The following is a 15090-nucleotide window of genomic DNA, read 5'->3' on the forward strand; positions in this document are numbered from 1 at the left end:
GCTCCGGAAATTTCGACCACCTCGGGCTCTTTAACGTGCACCCAAATCTGAGCACATGGGCCAACAGCATTTTCACCTGCATCGGAAATGCAGTCGCCGCAGCTGGGATTCGATCCCGCGACCTGCGGGTGAGCAGCCGAGTACCTTAGCCACTAGACCAGCGCGGCGAAGCTGCGCAGCAACACTGACGCTTTGTGCCGCAGATATAAAAAACTTCTCACACATTTGTCACTAAGTTGTTCCCCACCACTTGGAGCCTCTTTGTTGTTGCTTTTTGGTGTTTCATTAGTAGCCCACTACAAGGCATCACGCACCAGCTCGTGCTCTGCTTGCAAGAATGTTTAGAGCAACGAAAGCAAAATGTGCTACTCATGTACTCACACATGTTGCTGGCCGAACTTCTCGAATGCTTTTGTAGCATTACACCTTATGTAAGAAACAGAGTAGAGGTTTATTCGGACAACGCTGTTGAAAAAATCAGCTCATTAGATAAAGCAATGACTCGTAGATTGTTGATGAGAATTCTGGTAAAAGTGGTGGGGCACCTTTATTCACAGATGCAGTCATTTCAAAAATAAAATGACAGTCTTTAGAAAAAAAACTGTTTCTATACAATAGCAAGTGTTGCTTTGAACTGAAGCAACAGATTTTGAATCATGATCTAGAGAATCCTCGATTTCCAAAGCCACCTCTTCCTCTAAATCCACCACCTCCTCCCCTGTCTCCAAATCCACCTCCTCCACGACCTCCGAACCCGCCGCCTCCTCGACCTCCAAATCCACCGCCTCCTCGGCCTCCGAATCCACCACCTCCTCGGCCTCCAAATCCCCCACCTCCTCGGCCTCCAAATCCACCACCGCCACGTCCACCAAATCCACCACGTCCACGGGGTGCACCACGGCCTCCACCTAGGCAACAAAAAAAGTAAATCATTAGTGAGGCAAAAAGTGCAGGCCCACACACACTTTTATTTAGCGTCATAAAAAGTGAAACTGCTGCTGCCAATGGAACAGTTGCACTCAGTACGAGTTGCAACATGCTGCCCACAATCTATCCGACATAGACACAGTTTTGACTAGTCGCTACTGGTATTTCCAAAACCGATTTCATACTTGTGGCACGGCCGCTGAATAAAAGAGTGCACGGGTACGGCCTGCCGCGTGCTCCAGAACCGGCGTGACAGGTCTAGTTCCCGAGCCACCGCTGCGGCGCCACCATGGGGGGACAGTTTTCGCGAGCGCCCATGGAATCGCATGCGCGGCGCACTTGCGGTAGTTACGATTAAGCGCGTGCATCTTTGTGTGACCCACGAACTCTTCTTTTAATATCCATCTGGCATGTGCCTGACAGATAATTACCGACCTTGCTTTTGGATACTTGCAGCCCTTGCGAATTTTTGGTACTGTCTTATCCGAGATGGAGCCTTTGCACACCGATCAGTTTTCGCGGAAGTAAGAATTGTGAGCACATTTTACTCGAATCCTACAAAATCACAACTAACCGATCTAGAAGAGCTAAACCTTTCTAATGCACCTAAATTCATTATATTAACTGTGAGGATGTCGCATCAGAATACGTTGCTTCAGATTTAATCAATTCATTTAGAATAAGTAACTTCAGCAATTGCAGTTGCCACTGTTCCTATAACACAAGATAAGATAGACTTTTTACTTTCTCCAAACACGTCTATAATATTCATACAATACAGTATCAGATGCAACAGCTACGAAATATACTTAGCATGTGTGCGATCTCTTAAGAGTGGACTCGAGCCTCTTTGAAATTTCAGTGACTGTAACTTCAATGCTGGCGATTGAGCGAGCAGTTATGAAGTGAATAATATTTAAACAGTGAGACGAAAAAAGCGATGAAATGCTGCAACTGCTTGCGAAATGAACAAAACTTCTTGCGTTCCTGAGCTTTTGAATGTTTTCGCCTCTTTTCGTCCCGACATTCTTATGATAATGCAATAAATCTAACAGTGAACACATAATCGGAACAAGATGCATGAAAATATTTTATTTATTCTGAATTTAAGGCTGATCCTGGCAATTTTAAGTTTTTTACTTCTTTACATCTTTGCATAATAAAACGACTTAACAATCACTTAAGCTTGTACGCCCAACTTTTGGCTTCTGTGTCTATCGACAATAAGACCATCCATTCGGTCTTTTCATGTTAGCCTCTCCACAGACACTGGCGAATCCCGATAGCACTCCAATGCGCTTGTCTTGTAGCAGTCTCCGTCATGCGGTTCTGTCATCCATTACTGTTTATTTTTTCTGCTATGTATCGTCAACGAATTGGCACCTGTGCTCGCTCAAACCAAGGCACGTCACGTGCACTGACTTCCCTACAGCAGGCGTGGTTTTGCGATGTATAAACATAATGAAAACGTGGTTGTCACTTTACCCGACCGCGCGTGCGTGCGTGTGTATGTGTGTGTGTGTGTGTGTGTGTGTGTGTGTGTGTGTGTGTGTGTGTGTGTGTGTGTGTGTGTGTGTGTGTTTACTACATCCACTGCAGGACAAAGGCCTCTCCCTTGTTTCGCCAGTCAACTATTTATACCCCCAAACTTCTTAATCTCATCTACCCACCTAACCTTCTGTCTCCACCTAACTCTCTCGCCTTCTCTGGGAATCCAGTTAGTTACCCTTAATGACCAGCGGTTATAGTTTCTACGTGCTACATGCCCGGTCCATTTTCATTCCCTCTTCTTACCATATTTACTCGACTCTACCGCACCCTCAATTGTAACGCGCACCCGGTTTCCATGACGAAAAAAAAAAAGTAAGACATCGATTGCGACGCCCACCCATTTTTCTCGTTGGCCCGCACGATCACACCACTCGAAAAAACGACTTCTTTCGGGAGCGTCTTTCATTTAAATATGAGGTACGGGGGAAGCTTGTGCCCATCTGACGTGTAACAGAGTATTGCCGTCACTGTAGTTTTACCGTGAACCGATGTCAGCACGCGAACTTGCTTCGCCCCCTTCTTCTCGACGGTTGTGGTGCCAGGCATGTCGAAGAGGCGTCTGATCGGCATTCCCGATTTGCCCAAGCAGGTAGTCGTTGTTGTGCCGCAAGTTTAGGACGAACCTCTGGAAACTGTGAGGCTTTTCATCGTACTCCTCCGCAAAACTTTTCGCATATGCCCATTCACCTTCGGAGGGAAAAGCCTTTCCTCTCCATAAAGTTAGTTAGCCAGCACCTGCTCGCTTTAAACTGGCTCCGCATTAGACCTTTTTCTAAGTCTAATTGCATAGCCCGCACTTGTAGCAGTTCTGTCGTCACGGGCTGCTGTGCCGCTCGCCGCTTAATCACATACTCGCCGAGCAGCTCTTCAATTTGCGAAAACCGACCCTGCTGTGGCCCACTGAAGCCTTTGCGTGAAGCTTTGCTGTTGACAATCTTCTGCTTTTGTTTCCACCAGTCCCGTACGCACGTTTCGGGAACTTCGAACGATCGCGATGCGGCCCAGATTTCCGTCCGTTTCTGCACACGCGATGACTTTTCTTTTAAAAGCGGCATCATGGTGCACTCGAGTTTTTGAAGTCGGCCCTTCCATGTTGTCGATGCTAATGCACTACAAGACGACGAACTCCTCAGCACACGTACGAAGTGCCGCACATGGGAAGCACATAGGCAGAAATAAATGGTCGACGCGCCATGCCGACGCACGTAGGGGGCTGCCATTTTGGAAATGACAATGGCAATAGAATGATCGTATTCATTTTTTTCGTACTCGATTTTAACGCGCATGCGATTTATGAACTAGCTTAACCAGAAAAAAGGTGCGCGTTAGATTCAAGTAATTATGGTATTATGTATATTGCCCTGCCTAGTAAGAACTATCAGGAAATATGAATGCCACTTCTAATATTTTCACAGCCTCTTCAATAAATCTACGAGAAGCGCGTCATCATGTTTGTAGAAACCACTTTTATCCAGCGTATGAAGCTCAATTATTTTTGGGCCCGCTACCATGTACCAGATAACATGAAAAATATTCAAATTATGTTTCTTTCATACGCTTTCAGCATATAAAAACTATGAACGCCTATTGTCAAGTGTCCGAAAATTACTTGTCAAGCATTCCGGCTGAGAAAAAGCGATAGCGCTGAATAAACATCACAATAATCAAAATACGCTAGTTTAAGACATCTTCACAAATAGAACAACGACTTTCTCATGCATTCACTGTCATATCATTCAGCTACACGTATTGTGGATTTTTTTTTCAGCTTCAAAGCAAGAAGCTGGTTCTGAAGAAGAAAAAAAAAACGTCTGGTGTTCAGCACGCACAGGAAAAATCAACAGACTTTTTAACTAGATAGCACCTCGTAGTCTACTAAATACGCGATGTGTCATCGCTGCGGTAAATGACACTAAAAAACATTGATTAGAACAACTGAGTGGGTTACTGTTGTGACAAACACCAGCTAATTTGCTGCGGTTGCTGCACCGAGGGAGCCGGCGCCAGTCGTTTTCCCATCCCTCCTGTCCCCGCCCTGTCGTACTGCAGCGGCCCAAACTGACCCTACGGCTGACACGCGCTCTCCCATAGAAAGCCGCTCGACGCGGCAAGCCGTACCGTGCGCTCTTTCATCCGGCGGCCGTGCTTGTGGGTGTAACAATGTAGGCTTGGGACCCATTGAACGATTGCCACCATGTTGCAACTGATATTAATCGCTACTGAACATCATTAGTTAAAGTGCTACTCTGGTACCACCTGCTGTCACTAATCTGAAGCCTTCAATGTTTATAATTGCACAAGATAAACCGACGTTGAATTTCTATGGTAGTCTGAGCAAGTTTTTCTGCTAGCAAGTGTGTTCCAATGGCAGCGTGAGGGTATGAGTAGAGTTCCAAAGAGAGAGTCAGAGTGGATTCAGAGTGGGAGTCACTCCATGGAGCAGGAAATCGGCGGAGTGGACCGTAACTCGCCATGGCATACTTCCACTTTTGCCTGCTTGGAAGTGCCGCCGATAGTTGCTAATTTTGGTGCTAATTGCAAGCGAAAAATTGAGTCAGAAAATTTTGCGGCATCAAAGCTTCCGCTACTCTATAGCGACAGTTCCGTGTTAGAAGAGTTCCCACATGAGCGATTCATCGGATAGTGACAGTGACGTTAAAACTACTGCATACAAGCGTTAATTCCGACAGCCAAAGGCAATAACTGTATGCAAAACACTCTGGGCAACTAATCACTCCAAAGATAGACTTTCCATTTATGCCTTTCTACAGTGGCACGTGTTATGTTCCAATCACAGACTTGCAGAAGTTCCTCTATGCCAGAATCGAGTTCTCGCTTGCGGATTTTGCTGGTTGCTCCGACTCTGCCGCTGGAATTCAACATCAGAGACACCCGTGCATTAATGTGTGGTGTGCGAAAGCTGCATGCATTCACCAAGCTCAACTAAGCAATGAAACTTTTGCACAGTTTGATCAGATCAGGCATATTCTAGATTATGCTTGCGTAATCTGGGATCCCCATCAACAATACTTGATTCACGCAATGGAAAAAGTTCAAAATCAAGCAGCCAGATTTGTTAGCAACAACTATAATTCCTTTGTAAACATCACAGAAATGAAACGAGCATTGAAATGGGAGACACTGACAGTAAGGAGGCAAAAACTGAGGCTCAAATTTCTTCATTGTTTATATTATAATAAAAATGCCATTAACCCTCTTGATTATCTGTTCACACCAACGTACGTCTCCAATCATCAAGACCATTCACGAAAAATATTAGAATAACGTTACAAAACCCACTCTTTCGGTATTTCTTTTTTCGTAAAAACAATACAGGAATGGAACCGTCTACCGGATGACCTCGTCAATGAAACTGATAATGAATCCTTTTTTTCTTCCTAGTAACAACTCCTACAATATCACAGCCACTAAGAATGGTTTGCTGTCTCGAAGCGTGTGGGTGTTTACAAATGCATGACTGTGACGTTGTTTTCGCTCACCAATATTCGAGTGTTTTTTTTTCTTCTCTTAGAATATTTTGAGTCCTGTTTTATTTGTTGAATCTATTGTTTCAATTGAAAACTATGTAGTCAAATTATTATGTGTACCTCCCCCACGTAATGCCTCCCGGCAATATAGGTGAAATGTAAATAAATAAATGTAAATAAATAAATATGCAACACTAAGATTTATACATCACAAAGCTATGAAACAGACATGGCTTTTCAGTATGGTGACAAACTCTTACACATGCCTTGCACATGATGTCACTACAGTCCCTCTAGTTAAATGCTGAGTATACTGGGGGATCAGCTGTTGCCTTAGTTTACTTTTTTCTGCACGGCGCCATACACACATTCATTGACTCAAAGTAACTTTGAAGTTTTTTTTTTTTTTACCTTCTGTACGCAATGCCATCTGCTCCTAGTGAAGAAACACTTAATATTACGCTAAGTTCCTTGAGTTGGCATGCGCTCGATACGTAGGAACAGAGCGAATTTGCAAGAGTGTCAACCCGTACAAGCTGAGATTTGTGTACTCCAGCTCCCGGACCCGTTCTGCGGCGGTTCTACAGAACACAACAGTAGGTCTACAGAAATTGCAAAAATGATTTTGCATGTGTTCACTGCCACAGATGGTTCCCCATGACAGTCAGCTAGCATTCCAGAATTACTGACTGTGATGAGAGTGCAAAGCATGTATCACTATGCTCTGTAATGAAGATGCTGATTTTCATACAGAATTATCACGTAAATATCTGTATGCTATTGCTTACATTATGGAACCAGGAAGTTATTGCTGGTCTAATTTGGTAACCAATAACCACTCGCATGTAGTCTTCCTAAAGGAGACCTGGTCTATTTGGTAACCAATAACCACTCGCATGTAGTTTTCCTAAAGGAGACCGAAGCCTGCATGCCATCTGTTTTTCACCTCTGCATAGCGCTACCTGAACAATACGCCACATCGTCGTTATAGTGCACACTGTCATGTTGCATTCTTGTCCTAACAGTTTTGCAAACTAAATATTTTTTGCGTGAAATTTTTTTTACCCCCTACACTCGATCCAGGGTATACCGAACTCGGATATATCGAATTATTGGCTATATCGAACAGAAAAAAAATACCCTTGAAAATCCTATGTAAAAGCATAGGGCACGTGTGCACGTATATCGAACTATCGTACGCCAGCGCATTCGATATATCCAACGCTTTGGTGCACTAGAGTTGTGATAAAGACCACAATTTGGCCACGCCCCGAAAAAAATGAAGGACTCTCTTTGTGCGCATCGAAAATATGTCCGCGTCTACGCACTCAAACATACCATTGCCAAAAGCATAGCCTTCGAAATCTGTTTCCATCGGCACCCTGTGGCTACTTTCCATCTCAAAGGCTATATTTTTGCGAACTATAGACCCCTGGCGGTTTTTTTCCTCATTCTATGTTTTTACCAACGTCGCGGCTGCCTGCTGCGAAAGCCGAAGTGTCATCGCCATCGCCGAGAGCATGTTTTGACCGTTTTTCAAAGATTCAGCCACCATTTCCAGGTGCCCTTGTTGCTTTGTTTGTGTGTAGCTCTCGCTGCTTCCACGTTTCCAGCTTGTGATCACTGTGTGCATGGTATCTGTTGACACTGGTCGCCATGGACGTGAAAAACGGAAGTACTTGGACTTGGATACCAAAACGACATCATTCGGCGTGTGGAGCCTGGCGAAAAGAAGTCATCAGTCGAAGAAGCATTCGGCATTCCTCGGAGCATGTTAAGCACGATTCTGAAGAATAAAGCCAATGTAATGGAGAAGGCTGCCTAGTCGTGCCGTCCGTTCTCATGCTTGTCGCGTGCGTACTCCTGCGTACGACAAAGTTGAGAAGGCACTGTACGCCTGGTTTTTGGAAACTCTGGCTATAAACATTCCTATTGATGGACCGATGTTGATGGAGAAAGCGAAGTGGTTTGCTGTGGTCTTGGGGGTGGATGATTTCATAGGTGCCACCGGCTGGCAGCAATGCTTAAAAACCATTACGGCATCGTTAGAAAAACCTTGTCCGGCGAAGATGGAGCGACAAATAGCCAGGACACAGAGAAGTGGCTGTCTGAAGAATGGTAAAAAATTCGCAACAGCTTTGCGCTGTCGGATCTTTTCAACACCCATGAAACAGCGCTATTCTGGCAGATTTTTCCAAACAAGACGTTGGACTTGAAGGCGTCTTGCTGTCATTAGAGTAAAATGAGCAAAGTGCTAGTTTCGATTCTGCTCGCGGCGAACTTAGATGGTTCTTGTAAGCTGCGGCCACTTCTTATCAGCAAGAGCAAGTCGCCGCACTGCTTCAAGAACGCGAAGAGCCTATCTGTCTGCTACGTTTTCAATTAAAAAAAAAAGCGTGGATTATGCGGGACCTTTTCTCCGAGTGGATCCGCGCTTGGGATGCCGAATTGGAGAAGGTGGATCGCAACATTTGACAATTGTTTTGCGTGCCAGCTCGTTAGCCACTTGAAAAGAATAACTACCAGGTTCTTGCCACCCAACACCACGGTAAGTTTACAGCCTCTCGACCAAGGCATTATCAAAGCATTTAAGGTACGATACAGACGAAATCTGGTGCAATGGCTCCTGATGAACCTTCAGATGGGGGTCGAACTAAATATCGAGCTTCTCGGAGCAATTCAAACGATGACTGGGGCATGGAACGATGTGAAGAAAACCACAGTCGTAAACTTTTTTAGTGAAGCTGGCCTACTAGACTCACCCGACGACCTTGGGAGCGATTCGACAGCAGACGACGACTTCCGCCAGCTCTCGGCGTTCCACAGTGCCATCGCTGATCAGGCCACAGCAGCCGATTTCATCAACGCGGATGATAGTGTGCAAGCCGTTTCGAACTGCATCGATGCGAAAATTGTGGCCAACGTCGCCGGTGTCAATGCGGCAGACCTGAGCATCGATGATGATGCCGACGCCGCGTCGAAGCAACCGTGCACCGCAGCAGAATTTTCGTCGGCATTCAGCCTCAACAATAGTGAGGATGGCCTTATGAATTTCATGGCTAAAAGTAAAAAGCAATCTAAGCGCACAAACTTTTTTCATGCAAAATAAAGTGCGGTTGTTCTCGTGCTTTTATTATATATTCTGCACAAATCAGCAAGCTCCTGCCTGGCACAGACACTGAGAACCGCTCCGAAACTCGCAGCGTTACAATGTAACTCTTAAGGCGGCGGTCCCACTCCGGCGGAACGAACACACCGTTACTTTTCCAACTGCTGTGATGGCTGTTCTTCCTGCTTCATATAGTTGACTTGTATATAATTGAAGATCTATGTACATTTGAAACATATCTATTATTATAGTACTTCGGTGTGGAGAGTCAGGAATAAGCGCTAGTTACAAACTTTCGGACTGACTATGCCCCAGCAGTGACTATTTTCTGAGAAAACTGCTACAGTTACAGCACTGTTCTTTTAACAGCACTTTTTAGACATATCTATCTATTTCCACAAAGTAGCAAATTAATGTCAGACTTCTACTTTAAAGCTGGTCAGCTTTTAAAAACTAACAAATTTAGTAACTTGCGCTGCAGACTGCTCGGTAACTGTTCGCTAGAGAAAATTCATTTTCGGGGAATATGAAGACAATAATATTTTCCGTCTGAAGGCAAAATAACAATAATGTACATGTACATGCTCTCACTTTTTTATTACATTGATGTAAATGGGCCATATTTTCAATACATAGACCTATCTTGGCCTATTTTCACAGATAACTAATGAAGTTCTGTGGCTGAATTTCCGCCTAGAGAAACGAAAGGCCCTTATCTATTTCCTCAACGTAGCATTTTTGATAAAGCGAATAGAAATGCGAAACGAAGTTCGTAAATTGTCTCAAATTATACTGCCACCGACGTCAACAAAAACGTTGTTGTCTTCAAATGGCGCTGATATCTGAGCACACGTAGCCGAAAAAATAGCAGTTATGATCTCCTCATACAATTATACACACGAATGACACTTTAATACTGTAGGAATACCAAACAATCTGCATCATTCCTGTAACTACAACGGAAATGTTCCTGTAACGCCACCTAGACAGAATAAACAAAAACGCCGTATTTGAAAGCTCCCCGTTTCCTCGACTGTGGCGGGCAAAAACATTTTACTTCGGAAAAAGTTATTTCTAGCCACAAACTATGCACTACCATCTGTAACTCTTTTCTACATGCCTCCCCTGAGCATCTCTCATACAGCTGCGTGGGAGAGTGTTAAAGCAGGGGATGGGGTCGTCCCTCTCGTGTGTGCGTGTGTCTGAGAAAACAGGTTCTTGAATAGAAATGTGTCTGTGGCCACACAGGCTACCACGAAAAAGCGGGAAGGAGGAGGTGGAACGACGGATAAAAACAAACTGTGAAAAAGGCAGTGCGCGTTCCATGCACCCTGGCTGCGCTAGACACATCAGCCACACTGCATCGCTTCCGTTGTCGCGCCTGCGGCATGAAGCCACCCTTCCCTCTTTTTAAAGACGAGAGTCTTTCTTGGGGACTTTCGAAAAAAAATTTTGGTCTGTCTGTCTGTACATTTGTCTGTTATCTGTTTGTCTGCCCTAACGATACCTCAAACAGCACCAAACGGCCAACCCCATCCGCAGAGCCCACCAATATTGCTCAAGGTTTAGCGTTCATAGTTGTACGATTGTCAATTAAAAAAGCAAATATTGCGCATATCTGAGGTGCCATAACAACACGTCTATGTTTGTATGTCTGCCTTTATACTAGAAGAGGCACACACAAGTAACTCTAAGGACTGAAGCATTTATCGCACTGCGCTGACAGTGCAACGCAATGCTCAAGAAGGTGTTTCCAATGCTTTGCTACGACGACACGGTGGTGGCACTTGCCCGTCGCTTTGCATTCTACACCTTATCACCTACGAGACTGGCGCGCGTCTTTCTCCGCGGTCGCGCACACCTTCGTTTTCGAAGATAACTGCCAGATAGCGCTCGTGTCTAACGCGCCTAGATGCGCTTGTTCGCCTCTGTTACACGCTCGAGGCACTCTAACGCAGCGCCTTCGAAATACCATCCACCGATTTTCTTGCGCAGAACATCAAATAAACGTTTTGTTCACTCTCTCCAGACGCAAGACTATCGTCTTTCGACGACATTTACAGTGTAACATGTAGATTTGGGCCATTCTTTTTTTTTTTGTTCTGTGTTTCCTTACCCCGCCCCCAATCACCATCCCCCAAAGGTGCTTAGCCGTGTCCTCTTGCGACAGGCAGATATAATAGTAGTGACTTTTTCCGTTCTTTCTAGAACCACGAAAGTAAGCAGCCGTGCTCGGACGAAGTATGGTCTGAATATTGACTAACTTTTTTTTTTGCAATATCATGCAGCTTTTCAGAAGTGGGATTTTCTGGGTTTGTTAGAATCATCGCAATGAACAGCATAAATACGAGAGGAGGCACACATAAAGGAATGACAAGGAAATTGTTTTATACTCGCTGTGTGTTCATTTCTGTTATTGCTAACAAGCTAAACACTGCACTGTCAATCAAGCACGATTAAGATGTTTCTTGGCATCAATCAAATGTAGGCCAACCGAATTCCTTTCGATTGATTGATTGATTGATTGATATGTGGGGTTTAACGTCCCAAAACCACCATATGATTATGAGAGACGCCGTAGTGGAGGGCTCCGGGAATTTCGACCACCTGGGGTTCTTTAACGTGCACCCAAATCTGAGCACACGGGCCTACAACCGAATTCCTTCGTACCAGCTTCCCTTCCTTTCTGTGTCTTCAGCATTTGTACCTGGCAAAACTACGGTGTGGCAGGAATGCGTGTCACGTAAGTAAGCCATCACGCTCTTCCGCGCTTGCTGTGGCCTGAACTTGTTAGATTGTCTATAAGAACAACTTTGGCAGGATAAGTTCACTCTTACCCGCCGTGCGTGATACACATTGACAGATTATGCCTCAGACTGTTTAGCTTGTGGACGAGAGTTCAATGTCCATTTACGACCGGCCCGTTTACATAGCAGCGAAATACAGGATCACCCGTGTATATATATTTCCGTGCACCTAAAGTGTTCAGGAGTATCCGAAGGCGATGTTCCTCATAATTACATGAAGCTCTCTCCATGGGAACGCGGGAGCTTGCCAACTTTTTACTCGGAGTCGGCTGTGAATATCCGTCATTGGTTTGCACAAATCGAACAATATTTGTTGCATTGCTCAATGTAGGAACACAGCGCGGGTTTCGCCAGTTTTCAGGAAGTAACAGCATAGTGAATTGGCAGGAGAGAGAGACGCAAACTTTATTGGCGAGTCAGTAAGATTCGTGCCCGGCATCTTTTTAGTGGGCCTGGGCACCTACCGAGGAAACAGTTCCGAGGCTGTTTTGAAGCAACTTCCTCGGCACCCTGGACGGCCCAGGGTTGCGCTGTCAGGTTCGAGCTGAGCAGTGCGGTCTCTCGGCGCGAGCGAAGGCTTGCAGTGAAGGAGACGGATGGATCGGCACTGTTCGAAATTGTCTGTGAAACCCTGACACTCCCACAGCATGTGGCTAAGCGTGGTAACCTCTCAACACAATCCACATTTGTTTGTAGTGTAAATGTCTGGATATACGGCGTGCATAAGTCTAGGGTTTATGTATAAATCTGTAATTGTCTTTACTGCCTGTGTCCTGTTTAGCCGAGCGTGAGGGCTTGGGTATATGCGTATATATAACTGCTCGTGATGTCGTGGAACTTTGTTATACAATCTTCCCACGCCCAGGCGTTTGCAGTACCGTGAAGCTACAGACGAAATCACACTTGTCTGGAGTGGCAGAACAAATGGCTGTGGATGCTGTTACTGTCTGCAGCTGCTAGCTCACGTTAGCTATAAGCTTCCATTCATGCTCGAATTATAGTGTAAGAACTTAGCATGCAGCTTTACTATTTTGTGTATCATAACGGTGTCGGCGTTTGCTTAGGTTTGCAGCAAACGGCAGCTGAAGCCGCCGGCTAGGTGCTCTGGACAGGTTTGATTCCGTCTGTACACCTTGCATGTGGACTTTCCGAATAATTTACATGTCTTGTAGTGCTGGTTGTTGTATGTTTTCACCCAAAATATAAGACCGCCTAAGTGTTTCATTTCTTCAGTAAACCACCTCAGGCATGATTTCACGAATGGCAGGTAGCTGAGGCATGCTTGGTACGCTTGTTGTCCCGGTTCTTTCCTTGCTGCGAGTACGCAGCAATTCATGCTGTAACAAGAATTTGTGTCCATAAATGCTGCTTTGGTGAGCAGTTTCACACGCCACTCCTTTGCCGCTTGAAGACTAGCATGCTGTTGTGCTCGCTATACAAGACCGTGTAGCGAGCCTAACAGCACGCTCGCTATACGAGACTCCTCTGTGTTATCTTTGCTCAACTTGTGCTTTACCTGCCACGGCGTTCGCCTGAAGGAGAAAAGATAGGGGAATGCTGCAGCGGCTAAGAATTCGTCCTTGTAAAGTCTGCCGTGTTGAGAACACGCGATATCTGAGAATAGTGGGTCGCAGACTAGTAGTGTGTATATCGTAAGGCTGACGTTCCGACGTAGCCGAACTTACACTATATATAGCACCTAGTAGCCGGACAACAAGACAAGCGTATTTAAAAACAATAAGTTGATAAAGTACAGTGGCATCGTTATGCATAACACACTGTTTCAGTAGTTGTTTTTTTGTAAGAAAAATACGGGAATGCAACAATCTCCCGAACAATATTGTTAATGAAATTGATAGCGAAACATTTTTTCTTTCCCATAAAATGCCCACAATATCACTGTCAATAAGTGTGGTTTTTTTTTCTTTTCAGTATCTTTTGGATGCTTGTATCTGCTATATTTATTGAATCGATTGCTGTTTGTGTTATGGCCCATGCGTACCCCCCTCCCCAAGTAATACCCATGGTAATAAAGGTAAAACATAAATAAATAAAATAAAAAAATATAAATTAAGGCATGATTACATGAATGCGACAGATGCGCATCAAATTTGTCTAGACAATGGCAATTCAATAGCAAGGTGCATTGCACTAATCGACAAACAGGGGTGGTGTTGTGAGTCCCATTCGTTTCACTGGCTGTAAATAACGAAGAGGGAACAATGGACCTTGTTGAGTGAACCCTGAGTATGCTTATTTCATATACAGTCGAGCCCGCTTATAACAAACCTGAGTGTGACGCGGCATCCGTTCGTTGTATCCCCCGTAGTAAATGAAACACAGCTTTTAAAAAAAGTTGCGAGTGAAAACACAAGCTTTTTATGCCCCAAAAAGTCTGTGATGCACGTGTTTCGAATAGCAGAAGCGATAACGGCGGTCTTGAGTTCATTTAAAACGCCAGGGTGCTCGTTCGCCGAGGCCCGTGGCATAAGCTGCACGAGGCACCGACTCCAAAGTTTAGTTGTTCTCGCAATCCGATTCCTCCAAATCGCTCTCACCCAACCTTCAATCACAATATCCCAATCCGTGCACGGTTCCACAGTGTCGGAATCATCATCGGCCGTAATTAAACCATCACAACAGATGTCCCACCAGCTCTCCCAGGTCAGAGTTGATGACGCGCTGCCACAAATCGCCGCCGCAATGGTCCTGTTCGGAAGCTGCAGGCTCGGCATCGAGCCCGACGTCGACGAAGTTGGCCTCGCCAAAACAGTTCCGCGCACATGTAGCCGTCACCACCGCCCACGAAATATTCACGATCTCCACAGCTGAATACCGGGACATCCAAAGCGGCAAGTTGGCTGCCAGGTGGTTAACAGCTATGAGCAAGCGCTCCGCAACGCGGCACCTAACGCACGGATTACGCTCAAGCCAATCGGTCACACTTTCGACGTTTTGTTGAGCCGCAGGAAAAAGCGTGCTAGTCCTCCCGTCGGCCATCATGACTACACACGCACACCAAGAGCGAGCAAGACGCGCACACGCGACACACATGCCAAAACTCGTGGAACAGCATTGGGCCCGTTTCCAGTCAGAAAACGAAACTAATTCGAGCCAGCGTGGCGGGTGTCGCGGAGCAGTGGAGACGGGCGAAGAGGTTGTGATCAAGAGAGGAGAGCAGACTTGCGAGAGAAGGGCAAGGAGTTGC

General features: G+C 45.4%; 1 protein-coding gene across 3 annotated transcripts in view; it reads right to left on the reverse strand.

Annotated features, from left to right (window-relative positions):
• Positions 1-522: 522 nt before the first annotated feature.
• Positions 523-15090, reverse strand: part of LOC119161152 (Gar1 ribonucleoprotein) — an 81022-nt gene continuing 66454 nt past the window's right edge. For all 3 annotated transcript variants that reach the window (XM_075879848.1, XM_037413502.2, XM_037413503.2), the window contains exon 6: positions 523-908. In XM_075879848.1, coding sequence (XP_075735963.1) covers positions 655-908 — 254 coding nt within the window. In that variant the 3' untranslated portion in view covers positions 523-654. The remainder of the gene's footprint in view (positions 909-15090) is intronic.

Source organism: Rhipicephalus microplus, chromosome X (genome assembly GCF_043290135.1).
Source record: "Rhipicephalus microplus isolate Deutch F79 chromosome X, USDA_Rmic, whole genome shotgun sequence".
Classification (NCBI taxonomy): Eukaryota; Metazoa; Arthropoda; class Arachnida; order Ixodida; family Ixodidae; genus Rhipicephalus; species Rhipicephalus microplus.